The sequence below is a fragment of the Echeneis naucrates genome, chromosome 17 (assembly GCF_900963305.1).
Source record: "Echeneis naucrates chromosome 17, fEcheNa1.1, whole genome shotgun sequence".
NCBI classification, from domain to species: Eukaryota; Metazoa; Chordata; class Actinopteri; order Carangiformes; family Echeneidae; genus Echeneis; species Echeneis naucrates.
Window position 1 is genome coordinate 15,450,828 of NC_042527.1, and position 21,498 is coordinate 15,472,325.

At 39.4% G+C, this 21,498-nt stretch overlaps 1 protein-coding gene across 1 annotated transcript; it reads right to left on the bottom strand.

Annotated features, from left to right (window-relative positions):
* Positions 1-2,847: 2,847 nt before the first annotated feature.
* On the bottom strand, positions 2,848-21,409 carry fyco1b (FYVE and coiled-coil domain autophagy adaptor 1b). Its single transcript, XM_029525442.1, has 18 exons — positions 21,345-21,409; positions 20,600-20,683; positions 20,166-20,272; positions 19,756-19,881; positions 18,358-18,464; positions 16,857-17,000; positions 15,433-15,529; positions 12,765-15,200; positions 10,782-10,874; positions 10,315-10,433; positions 9,878-10,045; positions 9,524-9,664; positions 8,302-8,510; positions 8,047-8,176; positions 7,440-7,544; positions 6,528-6,738; positions 6,166-6,275; positions 2,848-6,025 (listed from the first exon to the last, which is right to left on the bottom strand). Exons 2-18 carry the CDS (start codon positions 20,658-20,660, stop codon positions 5,950-5,952), a joined length of 4,440 nt encoding a protein of 1,479 aa, XP_029381302.1. The 5' UTR covers positions 20,661-20,683; positions 21,345-21,409; the 3' UTR covers positions 2,848-5,949.
* Between the last annotated feature and the right edge of the window lie 89 nt (positions 21,410-21,498).

The window sequence follows — 21,498 nt, forward strand, 5'->3', positions numbered from 1 at the left end:
TGAAGTTACACAGAGTCCATATGTGACATATTTCCTTTCTCCAGCTGCTTTTCATAAATCTGTTTCAGTTTAATGAACAGCCTGCTGCTGGATCTATATCTGTAATTCTTACACATTCATCACAGCCGCTGAGGATGCCGGCTGAGATGCCGCAGGGTGCTAACTACAGAGAAACAAAATTCCAGGCATGGATCGTAAAGAGGAGGAATCAAAATGTAAGTGATTCATCTCATATATATGTGACAAAGAAATACCTATTTAAACTCATTCACAGCTCTGGGAAGAGCGCAATGATGATGCTTTTGGAAGGAAACCACTGCAGATAAATGTAGAGCAATATTACAACCATATTCTTTGTCCGTGGCGTAAAGGTACATTTGTAATTTTGCCACACTGAAAGTAACGATATGCCATTGAAAACACATGCTGCACAATGCTTTAGGTCGTGGTCCATTACAAAAAATATACAAACAAAAAAACTGTGCTGTTGGTCATGTGTGCATCATATGTCTGAGTTGTTAGCAGAGATATTGCCTGTGTTCCCTGAGCTCAATTAAAAACATGTAAAAGACTTTTTGCTTTCTTTTCAAGCACATTATTCATCTCACTCGGCACCTGTTAGAAGCAGAGTAAACTGGATTTAGTGTTTTCAAAGTCACTCCACCTGGAGCAGTGACGACATTGAAATGTTGTTTATACACTGATGTGTCAGTGTCTGTTACTTATGAGACATCTCTTGGTCTGGATGAGTAACAAACAGTGGACACACGCAGAAGCTTGTATTGCAGAGGTGGATTTAATTCCCTTTGGACAGGATGAGGCTGTTTTCACTCTTTATGTCATACTAAGCAGCGGCTTCATATTTAGAGGAGACTTCACGCTGGTAGCAACTAGAGGCTGGATAATTTTTACATGGTTGTACTTCTCCCAACAAGCATGAAACACTGACGAATCTGGGAAGAAGGTGTAAAACAGTAAAGGACGGAAGTCCGGCAGAGGAAACAAGATCTTCTACTGTTTGAGGAAAGTCTCTGACAGGCCCTCAGCCTGTGATGGAGGGTCCCAGTGTAGTGGGAGGTGTACCTGTTAGGGTGAAACAATGTTTGACAGGAGCAAACTGTCTGAGGGGGGCCAACACAACCTACCATTAATGCTCCAGGGGACACAAGGCCTGAGGAGAGAAACTGTTGAGAGAGGAAACACATACACACTCAGTGAAAGGACAGATGGAGGTACACTAACAGCCACACATCAGTGTGACTGGGTGAGTTCACTCAGGCACAGACATACATAAACTGCAGAGTTCATATCAGTGCTGTAGCCTCTGAACACACACGGCCTGGCAGCTCGCTCTGACCCATCTTTATTCAGTTATGATAATGCAGTGTCACCCAGGTACAGATTACGTTAAAATGTTTGAGAGGAAAGCTTGAATTGAGGATCTGAGATCTCAAGCTGGGAAAGCTACTGAACACAGAGAGCCACCTGAGACTTTGTTTCCTGTGATTTAAAGCTCTTGAGTCTAATATATTAAAAACAGAGGTGTCAGAAAACAACATCAAACCACCATCATGTATTCTTTACGGGCAGCGCTGCAGATCTTCCCCCTCACTGATTCTAAATGTCTTCACAGTAAGTGCACATAAAATGCACTAAGAAACAGCTTTCTCCCTTGTTAGTGAGCCCGTTTGTTCTTTGACCAAAGATCTGGGCTCAGACTCATATATATGAGCTTTGACATACTTGGGCTTTGATGTTGTGATACATGATGGTAAAATCCCAACAGAGTTAAAATAAGATGATCTAAACCTTAAAAAAAAAAAAAAAAAAATCTCAAACTTTAAAGTTGAAAGGGGCCTTTGTTGTTTCTGTAATTTGGGCAATTCTACGATTACTGTGTAACCACAAGCACTTTGCTGTTTGTGAGTCCCCAAAGGGAAAGTCTGGCCACAGCATCGAAACAGGGTAAAGACACACAGCAAATAATAATAATGATAACATATTCATACAAAACACTTCAAATTCTGGCTCTGAATAGGTTCGCTGTAGATGAGTTTCAATATTTTTATATAAAGAGTCTCGAAAAGGGAACCTGCTGTTCTTGCCAGCGTATTTTTGTCTTTTACTAGGTGTAATTATTTCATTACATCTCCTATGAACAGTGACACATCCTTATCTCCTGGTGGGGGATAAACTGTGCTGTAAAGAGCACATCGCTTCACACAAGAGCATTTTAGACAAATGATTTATGACACCTTCCAGGTAACAGGCAAATGTGATGAGGCTAACAGTGTGCACATTTATTCTCAGTGGAAACGCAAAGACATTTTTTTTTGCATCCTTGACTTAAACAGTGACAGACTTTGACAAGCTACAAGGCACGGACAATAAATGTTTTTCCTTTTTTATTATTCAATGAACAATGAAAAAGATGCAAAGAACAAGTGAGTGGAAGGATTACTCTTTTATATTATGTGTGTGTACACATGTAAAACTGTCATGTGGGTCAGAAATGATACTGGAATCAACGCACATGTACTGTATATATGCATGTTCAAAAAGGCTCTCACTTCTCCATACCTATGCATATGCACATTAGCATTCAGCGCGCACTCACACACACATATTCTCATAAACAACCCTCCCCAACACGCACAAGTCATGCATGTGCACGACCACAGTTTAGATCATAGATTCAGTGAAGGTGGCAGGCAGGAGAGAAAAGCAGGAAAGAGGCGAATCACAGAGGAGAAGAAGTGGATGTGACATGATTTACAATAAGATCATTAACCTTGAGAAACAGAATGGCCTCTATGGCATAAACACTGTCTAAAAGACGGACACACAGAAAACGCTCGTGAATGCTCTCAAAGACATCAATGCGGCAAATTTGCACATTACAGCGTGTGTAAACATAAAAACTCTTCAAATGTTTAAAGCTTATTTGATCCATAATAGATAAGAGCTGTGCCCTAAATACTACACACTTTTCAGTGCGAAATGTATCCACATTGGAAAATGACAAGTGTGTTGTTGTTGGGCCCCACTTTCCCACAATGCAATTCATAAATGAATCTAATTATTTACAGATTTTGAACATTAATAGAAATTATTCATGAGACACTTGAGCAAGCGCTGCATCAATTCTTCAGCTCTGAAATGATGACGTATATTTTATGACTTTAAATAGTGACTACAGAAACACTGTATGTTTGTTATTATATTGTATATACTTGTATAAAAAGGACAAACTGTAAAGAGTTTAGAACCTTGCTAGCAGCTCTGTGAGGTTCCACTTGTACACAACAGTGCTTTGAGCTAAATATTTGTGTTTTGTTGCTTACTGCACACTTTATATGTTTGACTACCGATCTTATGGGATGTCAGGTGACCCTGAGTGCTGTGAAAGGTGCCACTAAGTTATTTAATCTTATTACCATTGTATTTCTAAAATTACCTCTTCACATTAAACATATATCCCTGTCCTAAACGCAGAATGTTACTAAAATATGAAAATAAATAATTTCCTTTTTTGTTGAGGCACCTCAAGAAGATCCTCAGTAGCATTGCTCTGGATCACCCGTTTCTCACAGATCATAGCTTCAGTATGCACTGATGACCAGCATCATATACTATAATTCATATTAAATAAATGGCCAGCCTTCACACACAATCATAACACAATCATTATTTATTTGCCCGTAATCTTCAAGCCAGTCTACAACAAATCTGTTTGTAAATGACATTTAAATAAAATATTATTTAGTCTTTTACAGGTTCAGTCAGCGAGGTACAGTTAAGTTTTCCTCTGACAATTTCAGCTGTAAATGTCTACTATCACAGGAAAAAGGAAAAGAAAACCATTCATCAAGTGGCACAAATGCTAATGGGAGGCAGACCGACAAAGAGCCCTTTCAAAAGTGCATTATACCTCAGTCCTGTTGCAGTGTCTTTAAACAGAAACTCCCATTTGTGTACAATAAAATAGACAACTATGTTTCTCCAATATATTTGGCAATGTATCACTCGTATATACAGTATATATGTATAAAAAGTGAATTTCTTTTGAAAGTAAATTAATTTCCCTTGTCAGTCATAGTTATATTCAAAATAGGTTTTAAAATGTTGGAAGACACTTTGGAAATTCACTGTTCTCTGAAGACTTTTTGTTTATTTTTAAGTCAGCAAAATTAAAGGGCACTATAATATATGACACTTGAAAGAGGAATATGAATTGAAAAAGGTAAATTTCTACATTAAATCCTCAAATGAGCCCACATTGGGCAACTTCAAGTATAAAACTGGTATTTTGGATTTGCATTTTTTGAAGATCATATGCTGAGATTGAAACACTTTCTGTTTGACACACTTCAAAACCTCTCCAGAACATTATACACCAACAGTAAACTGTTCAGAAAAACACATGCCTCTTTATATCTAGAAAATCTATTCATAAACAATATTAGTGTTTTCTTTGTTTTTTTTATTACTTCATCTAAAGGCATCATGTATAGCAAAAAAAAAAAAAAAAAAAAGACAGTATATTTGCTAAAGTGAATGTAGAATTTTTTTAGATTTTAGAGTTTAAAGCACTGAAATTGATGTTTTGATGTGTGTTCCATCTTTTTACTGACTGAGGGTTAAGTTTAGGGGACATGGACATTCTTTGTGTTTACACATCAAAAACCACATTCTTCCACTGCACTGAATTAAAGCCTGTTTAGTGAGGACAGTTTAAACTAAAAGTTGTGTCGGTGTTGCAGCATTCACATAAGTCGTGCTTCTACCAGTTTTGCTTGATCATGATTGCCACACACACACACACACAAGCCAAAGGTAAAACAAAAAACAAAACATATCTTGTAATTTCCGGGAGCTGAAGGCAACAATCAAAATGTGAAATTCAAGTGAACTTATAAAAGCAGATTGCAGTGCAGGTTTTAGACACAGACGAAGGACCAGTTTCTCACTGAATAACATAACATAAACAACCAGTGAAATAGTCAGCCACGGAAAACAGTTTATTAATAATGTATGTTATGATCTAAGTTAAATTGGGACTTAAGTTATATAATTCTACTTTAACTGCTTTAGGAAACTAAAACAACCTTAATATTAAAACATTGAGATTTCGTTTCAGGTTGTCAAAAGCAACAACCACGCAGCCCTCGACTTTATTTTCCACAGCACTACAGCATTTATCCACTTTGTTTTTAACTGTGTCTCTTTTACTATAGGCGTCTGTGAGTTTCAAAACATTGTGAAAAATACTGAAAATCATTTAGCAGGACTGATTTCACATCAGTACTGGATTTTTATAAAATTTTGTATCAACGTCAATAAGCATTTTGATTTGACACAAATTCAGTTCTTATGATAATTAAAAAATAGACATACCTTTTTGATTGATGTCACTACTTAAAATAACATGTACCATCATAGCACTTTAACCCACTCATAGTGGGGCATCCGCCAATGTGCAGGGAACAAATTATTCCCATATTCACAACTATAACCTTCATGAAAGGGTAACTACAATCATTATAAAAATATGATCGACAACAGGATGAGCCAAGTTCTTCACATTCAAATATGCGACAAACCTCTATTCACCTCTACTCAAGTTCAATACCCTTAATGCTACATTTGATTTGTCAAACTTTTATATAGGTAGTGCATGCTCCCATTCACTGGTGTAACATTGTTTTGCTTTACATCTTCTCCAGCTTTGTCGTTATCAGAATTCATCTATTCATCATGTGTAACATTTCATGAGCAAGCAGCAAGCTTAGAGGGACATTTTTAAAATGTCAGAACCTTTTAGTGAGGTTGATGAGCATCATTAGATTCTACTCCAGTTGTCTGGAAATCCTGTGCATGGACCTCAAAACCCTGAATGACTGTTTCAGAAGTCAGTTTTATACCTGTTTATGCTACTTCCTACCATGCTCAGAGGAGGTCAGTCCCATCGTAGACCACAGGCTTGTCCAGACTCAAATGATACAGCACTTTCTTTGAGATGAATCTGATTTATTGGAGAGACACATAAAATTTTAATTAAACTCTTGTGTTGACATGTATGAAAAAAGCAGAGGTTCATGCCAAAGAGTGAACAGGCCATGCATGAGACGGACAGTAACTGAATTACAAAACAGGGGGACTGACCTGGAGAAGGAGTTGTCAAAGACTAGTGTGTATTCTCCAGAGTTCCTGACTTTCAGCTCCCCCTGGATTGTCTCTTTGTGAGAGTTACAGCGAGTCAGTGGGATCAAAACCTACAGAGAGCAAAGGACAGAAATCCCAGGTGACATTTATAGTCAGGTTAGAGGATTACCTCTGAATGCATTAGGTCATGTCTGAAAGGTTGTGAGAATGAAAAGAGGAGGCAGAGATGATGGTCAATATTACTTCATATCACCTTTTTCGTGGGGAGTGAAGACAAGGAAGAGTTTCAAGTCATCAGAGTCGATCATTAAAAAAAAGTATCGTGCACAGATCTTGCCTTAATAGACTTCCAAGCGCCTCACCTTGGCCTGCTCCAGCGGTGTCTCTGTGCTCTCCCTGTAGATCACACTGAAGGCAATACTTTTGGGTTCAGAGGTGAAAGTCCAGGATACAGTGGGACCAGGACTGCTCATGGTGATGGGGATGGTGCTATAACAACTGGACTTGATGAAGAGTTCTCGGGAGCTGTCTCCAAACCCTGAGATGTCATGGATTGTGAAGTGGACAGAAAGACTGCAGCACAAAGCAAAGACCAAGGCACAAAAGAAGTTCACAATGTTCACAAGGTTCACAAAGGATGACAAATGTCAACTATTTTTAATAGCTTCCTCGATTAACTGTCTGATTTTCACAGTTTGACAGAAATCAGGTCAATATTTTCAAAACTACATTTCAGTTTCTCATAGCTGGTAGCAGCTAATGAAACCTCAAACTGCTAACCTACAAGCAAAGGTGAGTATGGGGCTGGAGAGGTTCAGTAAACTCACAACCCTCTACCCCGAATATTTCAATTTTCAAATTTTGCTCTGCAGCTTTCCATGGAACTGGAAAAAGGTGTTATACAACTATTTCCACGTTTTCTAGACATGAGAGCTGACTTGAGCACCCCTTTTCTCTTGGGGCTTGGATTAAGTTCCTTGCTCTGCAGCATATTACTGGTGCTTGCTAACACATGGCCTTCGAGCTTTCTCCTTACTAATCAAACAAACCTCAGAATTTCTACAGAAACAGATGTCTCAGAATAGAAACTTCGCAGCATTTAGGGAAGCTGTTCATAGATCAGTTTCATGTTTCCCTTCCTGTTTTTTGGATTTCGCTTTAAGTTTGCTCCAGAGGAATTATTAAGAAACATCCTCTAAAACTTATTTGTGATTGCATCCATGTGTAATACCACAATACAATAGCAATATGTGTTTAATTTTACTGCAACTAACGTAAGTTCTCCTGACTTCAGCAGGCAAATTTCTGCATCCTGCACTGCAGCCACAGTGTCCTCAGTCTCCTCTGATGTGAGGTCTCCTGCACTGGCACTGCTGTTTCTGTAAAAAGAGATGAATATTTGTCATTTTAATTTACTCAAGAATACACTTCCATATCCACAAATAAGTATTTTTAGATGATCACTGTCAAAATAAATCTTGTAGTCAACTATAAGAATATAGAAATTTGTCAGACGAGGCTCACGGTACACATAAAACAAATGTACTGCATGGTTGTAACCAGTGTTTAGTAAGTTCTTTCTTAAGCTAAAGATAAATGCCATTGAATTTGTTCAGTTAAAATATAATTCATTTTTAAACACTCTGCTTCTTCTCACTCCAGTCAGTGTTATAGGCTTTGATGTGTGGCTGCTACGATGTTAAAATGGAAAATGACTAAATAGGTTGTTTCCACTGTGACACAATGAAAAACTGTGTTAAATCCATCCATCTAGCCATTCATGTCCATGTATCGATTGTGTCTATTAATCCGGTGTGGTTTATCATCTTGATCCATGTGGTACAATCTGAAATAGTCAGTGGCTGCATTTTAAATACTTACAGTTGTGGTGCCCCCTGCTGCTCATGTCCAGGAGAGCAGGCAGTGACAAAAGAGAGGGAGTCACTAACCACACTCACTTCCTCCTCTGTGATGATGTCAAAAACACCGTCGTCCTGTTTGTCATCTTCATCTGGTTGTAGTAAAAACACAATATCTACACATTTAATATGGCATATTCATTGTGCGGTCATCCCACTGGCAACAAAGTAGTTTGACCTCTTAATGAGCAATGAGTGTATTTGCGTGTTGTGTTACCTGGGACGCGGGCCACATCTCTCCCAGCCTGTAGCAAACGGCTAAAAGGTGTCCCTGGTGTGCTGTTAGGCACTTCCTCCTGCGGGTGGCGCTCCACCACTGCACTGTGCTGACTGTAACAGTCCCTGCAGCATCTCTCTCTGTTGCCCCCCTGTTGGGTGCTCACTGTGTTGCTGCAGCAGTAGTAGCAGAAGGGACGCCCACACAGTCTAAGAGAACAGCAGACACAAAGTGATAGAAATGGACAGGCTCTGAGAAATGGCTCATTATTTTGAGGAGAATAATAATGTAAAGAGGAATAATTAATACTTTGAGCATGTTTCAGTTACTCCAACAGAGACCTTCCTATTTTTAACACGTATGCAAAAGCCAAACATATATGAGGAGGCAAAATTGGTATACATTTTAAAGATCATTTCTAAAATTCATGCATTTAAAACCCTATGAGTTTTTGAACAAACAGCAGAATCTTTGCAGATATGGCAGAATTATGGCCATGCAGTTGTTCGCCTCCAGCAGCCACCCCAACTGCGGGAAATATGATTCGCAATCTCTCCTTCCAGGGTTCCTGCAATGACTCATTGCCATTAAGGTCTTGCAGTGAAGTTGATTTTTAACCATTAGAATAAGATGTCTTCATTTTAACTTGTTTAAAAGTGTCATAATTTCTTTATGAATGCATAAAGGCTTGCTCTGTGAAATTTGTTAAAAAACCAATTACTTCAAATTTTGTGCCATTGGCTGGTGCCAAATTTGAACAAAGTCTCCAAAGATCATATCACATTCAAGATAATAGGTAGAGGGAATGAGGGAGAATCCAAATGTATAAATGCAAACATCTTAAAATGGCCCCAAGTCACTGGTCAGCTCGTTTTAGATCAGCACCACACTTCCCTGAAATTGAATGGGTCTGACTGTAGAGGAGGATTAAGAGACCCATGGTCGAAAGCAACCAAAAAGAGAAGTGAAATGCAGAAATAAAATTCCACTGGATTTCAGTGGTGCATTCACAGTTCTTTTTTTTGATATGAGCAAAACCATGTGGAAATGTCAATTTTGGTCATATGAATTCACCAGTCAGTTAATTGTTTTTACGTAATATGGTATAAACTGATGTCGCGTTTTCAATGTTTTGCTGCACTGCTTGAGGAAAAAATAAATGATTGCTGCTGTGAAATTACTAGTTCAGGACATGACTGAACACAATGGACGACCATCGGACCTGCAGTTGTGCTTGCGGAGCCACCAGCTGAACTGACTATGGCAACCAAGGCAGTAGTTTATGTCTCTCTCGGTCTCCTCATCCCGCAGTTTCTGTTCAAATTCAAGGGCGTCTGTCTTCTGCCAAAGTGCATCTTTCTCCCTGAAAACAATAAATCAAGTATATTTGTACAGGTACTAAAATCAGATGTCATTAAAGTAAATTACACAAGCAGAATCATTTGGTAAAACTATTTGAAAATCAGTCAACAAAAGAACCCTCATTTGAGCACATTTTACTCAAATCAACAACACTAGCAAGAAGGAAACATAGAAGAGCAAAAGCCAATCTTAGGTTAATGAAGTATGCTTATACCTGATGAGTTCTACAAGTCTTTCCTCCAGATTGATTTTGGTGCGGTAGAGGTCATCAAGTTCAGCAGCCGTCTTTAGATGAGAGTTCTCTCTGTCCTGTGCAACTCTCCGAAGATTTTCACTCATCTCCTGACATGTCCGATGAGCTGCTGCTCGACCCTCCTCAGACCTGCATGCATGCACATATGTACAAAAGCTGATTTATGACAAAGTGTGTCAAAAATAATTAGGTGATTAATTTTTTTCCCCTATACAGTTATTTTTAGGTCTGAATATTAAAAACAGGAGCAAGTAATTCATCTAAAAAGGCATAATGTAGATATGTAAAGAAACAAAACAAAAAACAAACACAGTGATCTAAACACAAAAGATTAGAAACATTTTTTCACAGAGCTATAAGTTGGTCCAGAATGTGTGATTATGAATACAGTATCTCACCTTGATAAATTCCCTTTCAGATGGATTATCTCGTCTTCTTTCTGCTGGATGAGATTTTCAGACTCAGCCATCTGGATGTTTTTCTCCTCAATCTGTTGGCAATATCTCTGATTCTCAGCCTGCAATCAGCACAGCAAAGCACAACATTATTTCTGGATCTTTGTGAATTACCCCTCTGACCATAACGTTATGATTATTTCAGTTGCCCGAATTCACAATGTAACTGCAATTAGCACTTTCATTTGTCAATTGCAGACGTATGAACATAGATATTGATAAATCTATATTCACTTTGTTGGGGGCTTACTTGCTAGAAAACAAGTCTAATGGCCAAAGAGCTCAATCTTGGTCTCATCATAGAACCTTCTTCCAGCACTCTGTGTAAGCAATTTAGATTAGGGCTTGGGCTATCTGCCTATTAGATACTGTAGTACTAAACTTTCTAAAGTAGCATGTGGCCTTCTCACCTTTAGCTCCTTGAGTTTATTCTCCAGATCAGCTGCTTTCTCCTGCTCAGTTTTCAGTTTTAATTTCACTTCCTGTAACTCTTGGTTCACACTCTAGATGAGGAAAGAAATCACAAATGGTAAAAAATTCAGCTAATAACTATCTAATTTTACCGACTCGGGTCTTGTAAGTTCGTTCAGTAAAAAGAACAAATCTTTTTTCAAGTAATTCGTTCATTTCGTTCATTGGAACCAGTGTGGCTCCGTAGCTGTCACTTCAGTCATGACTGAAAAAACACGGCTTTCAAACACTGAAGAGCAACATGGTTTGCTTCACTTGGCATATAATACACAACTTTGCTTTTGTTGAACTATTGAGCACCCTTTTGGGTCAAATCCTACTGAAGTTGAAATGACTGATTACTTCATTTTCCTGTAGGAGAGCACTCCACCTATCATTAAAAAACTCATTCTATGATGGCTGTTCACTGAAGACCCGTAGTTTATTAATTCATTCCAACTGAAAGGCAAATTAAATATCCATCCGAAAGCTACATAGCTGAAGTTAACTTTGGTGCTAACGTCAGATAGCTCTCATCAGTAATGACAGCATCGGTCATGTTACTGTTATAACCACGTCAAAAATGAACGAATGATCCGAAGACCCGATTTTATGAGTCGTGAACAAATCGGAGCCTGTGGTGCGCATGCGCGGACCAGGGAGCAAAGAACACATCACCCGCTGATGACTTGTTACTCCAAAGTTCAAAATGAACGAAACATCAGTAACGGCCGCTGCTGTCGCCAATTTCACGTTCCTTAGAGTAAAATCACTGATCACTATTGGCGGCTTATCAGTGGAAGAACCTGTTGGTATTAAACCCAGCTGCTGGGGGGCGGAAACTCTCTCGGCTTCCGTCCGCACCTGCTACAGGGTGGGGGGCGGCTAGCTACATTAGCATAAGCTGGGCTAGCAAAGGTGCGGAGCCGCGACTCTATCTCACTAATTCTCGCCTCCATTTCTGCCATCATCTTGCATCTATGACAAGAAATACTATCATAAAAGGAGGCAGAGGAGGAACTACACAGGACAGGAGAGGAGGAGGAGAAGGAGGAGGAGGAAGAGGGGACGTTGCTAATCGTTTAGTTAGATTAGCGGAGCAACAGAATCGTCTGAACAGTTTAGCGAAAAGAGAAAAGAGGTTGAATTCCTATCAAAGTATAAGTTTCATAACAGTTTACAGCTATTAATCAACACGAGGTAACACACAGCACAGCCAGCAGAGACCGGACCCCCCGGAGTTTCACACTGAGTGTACTGTGTCTATGTAATATATATTTTGTGACGGACTCCTGCTGGATAGGATGCAAAAAAGCAGAAATTCAAACTCCATTTTTCTTCTTTCCTGATCTCCTTAAGTGGAGCTGTGTGGATATTAGGTGATTTAGCACAATATCTCATGTGCCACAAGTATCAACATACATCTCAGTATAGTTTGTGAACCTTTCATCATCTAATCTCTACAAAAACGAGCTGTTTGTCACGGGAAGTAAAGCACGAAAAATACGGATGGAGGCTGCCAATATACCAGTTTTCCCACAATGCCCCACAATAAAAAGGGTGCTGGTTCAATTCCCGGTCTGAACATGTCTAGGTTAATTGGTGACTTGATGTAAATGTATGTGGTGACTTGAGCAGCACGGTGCTTAGCTGTGAGGTTGGAGGTTCGATTCCCGGCCAGGGCAGCCTAGGTTAATTGGTAAATTGTCCATAGTGAGTGGCACAGAAATTGTGTGATTGATATGATAAGCAAGACTCTTAAGACCAGAGATTAGACCGGACCCCCCTCAAACCCACCAGAGAGTAGACTGGACCCCCCCCCCAGATTTACTGTGGTCAATGTGACTCACTCATTTACTCGATTATAGAAAATAGCTTACAATTAAAGCAATTAAAGACCTAAATACATGAGAACACATTGAAACAATCCAACAGTGTCTAACCTTGAGCTGGCTATCGTAGCTCAGGGTCTTGCTGCTGAGCTGGAGGCGGAGTGCCTGAATCTCCTCCTGGTTCATCACCTGCAGACCTTCAGCATCATGTTGGGCCTCTCTCAATTTCTGTAGTTTCTCCTTGGATGCCAGCAGACCATCCTCATTATGGAGCTGATTGAGGAGTAGCTGGTTTTCTTGACGTAACTCGTCCATGCAGCTATTCAGCCTGTCAGCTTCCTGAGACGCCTCGTCCTCCAACTCTTGCAGCCTTGATGACAGACCCTCCCAGCGCAGCCGAGCCTCTTCGTTCTCAGCCGTTAGCATGCAGACGTGGACTCCCAGCTCAGCAGTTTCAGTATTGGCTCGATGGAGCGCCTCCGTGGATTCACTATTTGCCAGACACAAGGCTTCATATCGCAGCTTTAGTTTATTTAGCTCCTCTTTGGAAGCCGTCACCTCTGCAGCCAGGCCTTTTCGAGCCTGCGCCTCACAGTCTCGCTCACGGACAAGAGCTTCCTCTCTCTCCCGGGAGCGAAGAATTTCGTCAACATGCCTGCGGTTTAGTTCCTCCACCTGGGCCTTGAGTTGCTCTGCTAAGACACGGAGGTCCTCTCTGGAGGCCTCCGTCACTTCCTGCAGGGCCTGGATTTTCATTCTCTCTTCAGTTCCTGCAAGAAGCTGAGCCCTGAGTTCCACCACCTCTTCTTGCAGCCGGTGCACCTCCCTAAGGTTGAGCTCCAGTTGAGCCTCAGCTATCACCAGCCTGAACGGGGCCTCTTTGGTCTCTACTGAAGAAGACTGACGCTCACCATGAAGCTTCTGCATTTTTTCATTGCTCTCTGCAGCTCCCTTTTCATTGTGTAGCTCTCTGGTCCTGTTTTCTAGTTCCTCTGCTTGAGCCTGCACAAGCTCACAACTTACAGTCTGGTCTCTGAGTTTAGCTTCGGTTTCCTGGAGTTTTTCCAGTAACCCTGCTTGGCTTCTTTGGGACACTGTGAGGTTCTTCTCCAGCTGTGCAGCTTTGGTACTGAGCGAGTCTAATTCCTGTTGCACTCTTGCTAACTGTTTCTTCAACATTGTTTGAACCTCAAGAAGCTCCCTGTTCTCATATTCCAGCTTCTTTAATTGAGCATCTGATGCATCCTTCTGGACACATGCCTTTTGAACGATCTCCTCCAAACGTAGGTTTTCATCTAGAAGCGTCTTCTCCCGAGCTTCCACACATATATTTCCAACCTCCACTCTACCTCTTAAGTGCTTCTCAGAAGCCCTCAAAGCAGCCAGCTGATCTAACAAGGCTGTCCTGCTCTCCGTCAGCTCTGTAATACTTTCCTCACTCTTCTTTACTGTTTGGAGTAGCTTAGTGTTTATTTCCATGAGATTGCTGAATTGAGTTTTGTAGTCCTCATCATTCTCGGTTTGATTACAGAAAGAGACTTCATTATCAGTGAGTCTGGAGCTCAGACTTTCTTTTTCAGTACTTAGTTTCTCCACCTGCTCCTCTAAGTGTTTTATTCTTTCTGAACTGACAGTTAGCTCTATCTCTCTGGTTTTTAGAGTTTTTCTCAAATCCAGGATTAGCGTATCCACTTCCTCATTTTGGCTACCACTTGTGCTACATCTCTGCTCCACCTCTTCTCTCTCTTCCTGTAACCTTTTCCTTAGTTCCTCTGCCTGTCGTTCTCTGCCCTCCAGAGATGCTTGCAGATCCTGAAGCTGAGCTCTCAGATTCCCTGTCTCCTTCTCTTTCAAACTCAGTGCACCCTGAATTCGACCGACAACCCCTTGGAGCTCCTCCAACCGTCGGAGTGCCTCCTCCTGTTCATCATGAGCTCCAGCTTTAACTTCAGTTAACTTTGCCTCGTTATTTCTCAACTCTTCCTCCCTTAGTTTCAGCTCTTGTGATAGACGCTCAGAGTGTGAGGCCCTTACTTCAGCCTCTCTCTTTGCCTCCAGCTTCTCCTCTTCTGCTGTCTTAAGTTTATCCAGTAGTTCCTGGATTTTCCAGGCAGAGTCACAGTAACTTGCTGTTTGTTGACCCTTTTCCTTAAGCGCTTCATCCAACTTAGAGAGAAGCTCCATGTTTTTGTTCTCCGCAGCTGTAAGCCTGTCGTGAAGTTCACTTGTTATTGCTTCTCTACAGTTGTGATGGTGATTTGCTTCGTCCTGATTGCCTCCTTCTTGTTTGTTCTGTGCTTCTGTTGACACTAAGAGACCAGAGGGCTTTTGAGCAGCAAGCTCTCCTCTGAGGTCTTTAACTACACTTTTCAGCTCAGCAGCCTCTTTTCCCAACTCCTGGACTTGTACCAGAAGCTGCTGCTGTCTGAGCTCAGACTGGTCGAGCTCAATGCGGAGATTCTCTTCGATGTTGCAAGAAGGCTGTTCCCCCAGTTCAACAAGGAGACTGTGACTAAAGTCAGGGATTGGAAGGAACTCAGCATGGGCCTGGCCAGTTAGAAGAATAAGAGCGCTCTGGTCAATCACTTCAAACAGAAACAATGAGGAAAAAAAAAGTTTTGTTTCACAGAATGTACAGTTATATGGTTTAGCCACCTCTGGGCAAAAAACACATTTTGTTGATTTCTGGAATTAAACTTAATAAATACAAGCCTGAATAAAGTGACTAAAATAAGCCCAAACCTTTACCCACAACTATAAATTTGCTATATGAATGTACCTGGGATTGTGAGTAGCTGCTAACCAGACTGTTGATACTTGAACAGCGACTGGGGGGCTTCCACAGATAAGCCGGTGAGGCTGTGCCTAATGTTCGCCTTGAGCACAGAAAGATAACAAATATTAATAAAAATTATATTTGACAAAAATGACAGAAGAAGCACATAAGAGAAAGTTCCGTTCAGTTTCTATGATGGCTCCTTTATAGGGTTCCTCTTATATTTCATTAATTACAAAGGGAACTTCCTAAACAGGATTATGTAATTTAGTACAAATTCTATATGAACAGACACAAAGTTCAAACACAGTACCAATTACTGCAGATACTATTTATTTGTAAGAAAAATAGCCTTGCTCCCAATTTATAGATGGACTGCAAAAGTTTTTCTTTCCTGTCTTTCTGGATGTACAACTGACAACTGAGAAAGTATCCTGTGCACGGATACTTTCTCAGTTAATTTACGTTAACAATTACTCGACATTAATTAAAAACACACCAACAAATCAAGTCCTCATTTTGCCTTGAACACTTAAACTATATAGTCACTTGCCCAGTAAAGGACTAAAGGTTTCTAAAGAAATCAGCAATTCCAAGAACAGTAATGTCACAACTACTTCTCACGTCTCTGGGGAAAATTTTAACTGTTGAGCAAAACACAATTTCTGTGAAAAGACCAAGGCAAGCAATGCCAATTGGTTACTGTATCAAATGATTTGAAACAACCTTCTGGAAATGGTAAGTGGAGCTAGTACTCACTCTTAAGACCGCTCTAAGAATAAATTACAAAAAAATACAGAGGGTGTATACAACATAACAAAACTGTATCAGATCAGGTAAATGTATTCCACTTAAGAACCCCTTCAGAATTAAAACACTGCACATTCAGTCATCTTTTTCAGCCATAGTTTGTTTTGTGATTGTTTCACTGGATTGTACAGCTGGGTTTAAAAAACAATCACAATAATGCAATTCAGTAAAACAACCGGAGAAAAAATTGCTTTAAAAAAATGTGGCCTGTAAAATTATTGTGAATCGATGACAAGAAAATGAAAAGTTTTGGATTAAGTGCAGATGTCAGGCTGTCAGCACCCACATCATCTTACTTACACGTTCACACATACAAGCTAAAAAAAAAAAAGTGTGAATGTACAGAGTTATCAGATAATTAAGTTCCTTCACATTTCAAAATACTGTACTTCATTTTACATTAAATGCATCATGTCTCTGTTAATTTAAGGTAGGTTTCTCAGCTCAATTTCCTTGTTGTTTCTGACCCCAGCAGATCATATAACCTTTCATTTCTTTTAAACTTGAACGTGCCATTATGACACCAACAATAAATGCAACACTCAAACATCTATATACTTCCTTTCAGGCCGTGGGAAAAAACTGCTAATTGATCTAGGTATCTAGGTATCGTTTACCTTGCAAAGGCCGGCCAATCTGCGTCAAGGTCATAACCTCTGGCAGCCACGTCAAATTGGATCTGGTTGAGCTCATAAAGATGGTTGATTATGTCAGCAGTGAGATGAGACTTCAGGAATGGACTCCGAGCATAGTACCAATCACTGCATGTGGAGTATACAAACGGAAAAAGATAAGTATTGACATTGAAAAACCATATTTAAAGAGTTTGTTGGACAATGCGTTTTAATATATTGCCCTGTTAATGTTAATATTAGACAAGCTAAAATGAAGTACATTCAAGGGATGACACAAGAGTGAAACAAACAAACAAACAAAAAATAAATACTGATAACAAAAATAAAGGGGTACGACATATGCCACTGTTAACTATGACCCACAGGTACTGTTCCAAATTTCTGTTGAATGCAGAGCGTATTCAAGTGTGTTCATGCACATACACTGAAAAACCTTACTTTCAAATTAATCATTTACCTTGAAGGTCATTAATTAACCCACAGGTTGCGGTGATTAACAATTTCCTATCTGGTAGCTAAACTTCTAACTTATGTTAGGGAATAAAAACTAAACAATAAAGTGAGAGACAATGTACTTCTACTAGTACACATTCATCTACACAATCACAGATGGCTGCCTAATAACAAAACAGTTTCGTCCACTGCTCAAAAATATTTATTTTTCCGAAGCTGATATCCTCTCTGATAATAATAAAAAAATTAAATAAATACATCTTTCATTTTCAAAAATGACATCTATAATACACATGCGCACCAATACAACCATGATGACTGAATAAAGATGGAAACACTTGAAACCAAAAATTGTTATAAGACAAACGTTTCGAAATGCATGACAAAACGGCAAAATCAAGATTGAATGTCTAATCTGTTTTTGTTGATTAAAGGCAAAATAAACATTTGACAACACTACACTACACTAAAAATGAATATCCATTTTTGCGGAATGACAAAAACTAAATCAAAATCACATATCATCATTAGCATTGATTGATGAGTAGTGGTGCTAAAAGGCAAATTTAGGTAGTTTAAAAGAGCCAGATTTGCTGTTTGCTTATGTTTTCAGTTGTCTTGCTAAGCTACATTAACCAACAGCTGGTTGTAGTTTCATATGTCTACAAAACTTTTTCCTTGATATAAAAATTACACTAGAGGGAAAGTAATTGGATGGTCTTTGTGGATTCTACTGTACTCTCTTGAAATATATAATGTAAAAAACTAACTGAGATAACTGAGCATACTAGCAAACAACATTTAGTTTGATAAAAGACAGTGGAAGTGAGTTGTATGTGACCACATTTTTTTGATTTCTACTTTTGATAAGAAATGAAACTTTCCGAATAATTGGAAAGAGAAAAGTAACACTTCCTTCGAAAGGTTGCCATCCAAATGGTGTCAGCGCAAAACACTTTCTGCATCAAGACAACTTCAAGAGAGCGAAGATTAAGAAATGTATACAGTAAATATGCACATCTCCTCTGACCTTGTGACTTTCTGGTTTATAAGACATTGCTGCAGTGTGTCTGCAAGACGCTGGTGCACAAGTGAATAGCGGATGAAAGCCCTTCCTTTTCCCAGTGACGTCTTCAACTGGGGAGACACAAAAACAGACATTTTAGTGAATGCTCGCACACAGACATTACCTCACCACCTTGTGGACTGGCCCTTGGGGTTTACAGTCCACAGTGTCATACAGTGACAATGGCTCCTAGTCTCTGAATATTTTCTTTGTACAGTTTCTGTTGCAGGACCAGCCTTGACAAGACTGATTACAAAACCCAAATTAAGTCTTTCATCAGACTTAAGTAACTATTTACTCTTTAAAATGTCAGCAAATCTCTCAATTAGAATCCAAGATGGCTCCTGTGACTGTCTTGAGTCTTCTGACAAACACTTCAAAGCCACAATATATTCAAAGCTCAGTTAAGGAACGAGTAGGTGTTGTTTTTTAAACATAATTCAAATCTATAATTGCAGTCTATTTTTCTATTGAACACCTAAGCAAGTAACAGACTATTTTTAGCTCTAGTTTTACATAACCCTTAAATGAAACTATGTTTTATTAACATGTATCCTGGTAGAAAAGATTTTAGGATTTCTATATTTAAAGGTCACTGCTGCGTCTTGCACAGATTCTCCAATACATCGGCAGATGGAGGGATTTAGGTAAGACAACAGACTTGCAGACCCACCATAAGGACACCAGCTGGAGACTTTCTTATGTCTGTGACTGAACAACAAGACACAAGAAGAGCAAACAAAGAGTAAAAGTAATATTTTAAGTGAGAGTTAGTTGATTAAGAGAAGAATGAACAGCAAATATTTAAATTGCTGATGCATTCAAGAAGTTTGTTGGTTCCAGCTTAAATGAGAATACTTGCCACTTTTCTTTATTATAAATGATAATAAGCTAAAAGTCTTCCACTCTATAAGGAATAAAGAATTGGAAGAACAGTTTTTGGTGTCATTTTCTTGTTGTTTTCATGACTTCAACTAATCAAGGAAATATATAGAATTCAGAGATAGCAAAAAATAATTTTTAGTTGCAGTTGTATTAGAAACAAAAATCTATAATGGAAAAGTAATGAAAATATTTCACTTTTTTCTCCTAAACTAAAAGAAACCTCCATGCCAGACAGAAAGTTACAAAATTAAATATAGCACAAACTAGGACCAAGTGAACTACAGTTATTCAGTATGAAGCTCACCACTGTCAGTTCCCTGGATACAAGGTGAAGAAGAAACAGTATCGATCATTCAGATGTGAAGCAGCAGGTGAATTAGCAGCATTGAGTCTTACTGTACCTGACTGACCAGAGGATTGCTTACATGTTTGCACAGTCACTGTGTATTTGTGTGCATGGCATGTTAGGAGGATTACCTCGGGGATGGACTTCACAAAACGGATGCCATCATTAGCTCCCTTGATCTTAATCAGGCAGTCGCAAAAGTAATCCCAGTAGTCTTTCCTTTGGCCAAGAAAGGTTGTCCTCTCTTTCTGGTCAAACTGAGAACACACACCAATTTCTTAAAGCATTGAGACGTACTACTGTATGTGACTTAGGTGTAGAATTGTGAGTTCATACCTCCAACACTAGTTTAGTGCTATAATAGCCCATAAAAGTACATTAAATAAGAATATTTGATAAAAATAAACTTAAAGAAAAGAATGCACTATTTCTTCTTGTTTTTTAAGTAATTATTGATTGATAAAAACTTATTGCTGGTAGCAGATTACTTAAAATGAAAAATAATTGCTAGTTGCTGCCGTGGGATATTCAGGGGTCTTACCTGTAGTAGGTATTCTAGTTTATAGAAGAACTTGTGCAGGCTGGGACTATCGTCAGTTATCGGCTCACCACACTCTCTGTGCTCTTTACACAACTCCAACACAGCATCTTTGCAAAACAGTGTTATACACCCTCACAACCCAGAAATGGATAAGCGGTTGAAGACGAAGGAATGAATGTTATACACACACAAAAACACCAATATAAATTCTATTGTACACAACAAAAGTGGTAGGACCTGCACATATATCGTAATAATTTTACAACATATCTATCAGTCATTTTTAAACAGCAAAAAAATTCTACTTATCTAAGCTTTGAAGATATTGTTTGCATTTTAACCTGTGGTATCCTTTTACTTGTATTTCGACTTCAAAACACAGTACACTCTAATATACATATGTTGCTTTTTGTTTGTGCAGACAGCTTAATCACCATGCAAATCTCTGATTATCCTCTGCAGTTGATTATCACCGACAGACGAGAAGGAGGCCATTGTAGGGAAAATGTCAGGAAAACCTGCATGTGGGAATAAAACAGAAATCTCTGTTTTTCAGATTTCATGCATCTATTCATGTCATAACCACCACTATTCATATCTGTCAACTGTTTAAAAAATATATACATATATCTATCTATAGATATACCAATACAAGGATATGAGGTAAAGTGTGCCAAAGCTGCTACCAGTAGGAGGTAGACTTCAAAATATTGCAATCCTAAATAAGTTCCCAATTTCCTGCAACTATATGAGACTTTCTACCCAAAACCAACACTGAGACCTGTTTATTTACAGCTGATGAGGGTTCATGATGAAACCACCCAAAGGTGCCCAGTGAGCTCCATTATGCCTCCAGAGGACACATCTACATCATGAGGACAGGTGGAAGCCCAACACCGTGTGAAGCAACAGTCCGACTGCCACATCATTTATCTGCTGCTATTCGTCAAAACACAAAGTTGACTCATATCGCTGTACAAAGCCGCTACAAAATGCAACAAACCGCGACGTCAACACACATTTGTCAAACCTTGGCAGTGCTGGGAGACATGCACCTGCCCCAGCTTTTCATTTCCTGACCTCATTTAACGTACATTTCGGCTGTAAACCGTCCCAGCGTGGTTTTAAATGAGGAAAAGCGGCTTAAAGAGTAAATAAAATCAAAATAATGAACCGTACTTGTTGTGTAAAATTATCCAGTGTCCAGTTTGTAGGCGATACAGCAGAAACTTGCTACCGTGGTCGGCGGGGCTAAGCGGATGATTGACAGGTCGAACGGACAAATAGGAAGCGCCTCCCGTCAAGTTTGGTTGAGAAAGCAAACCGCAGATAA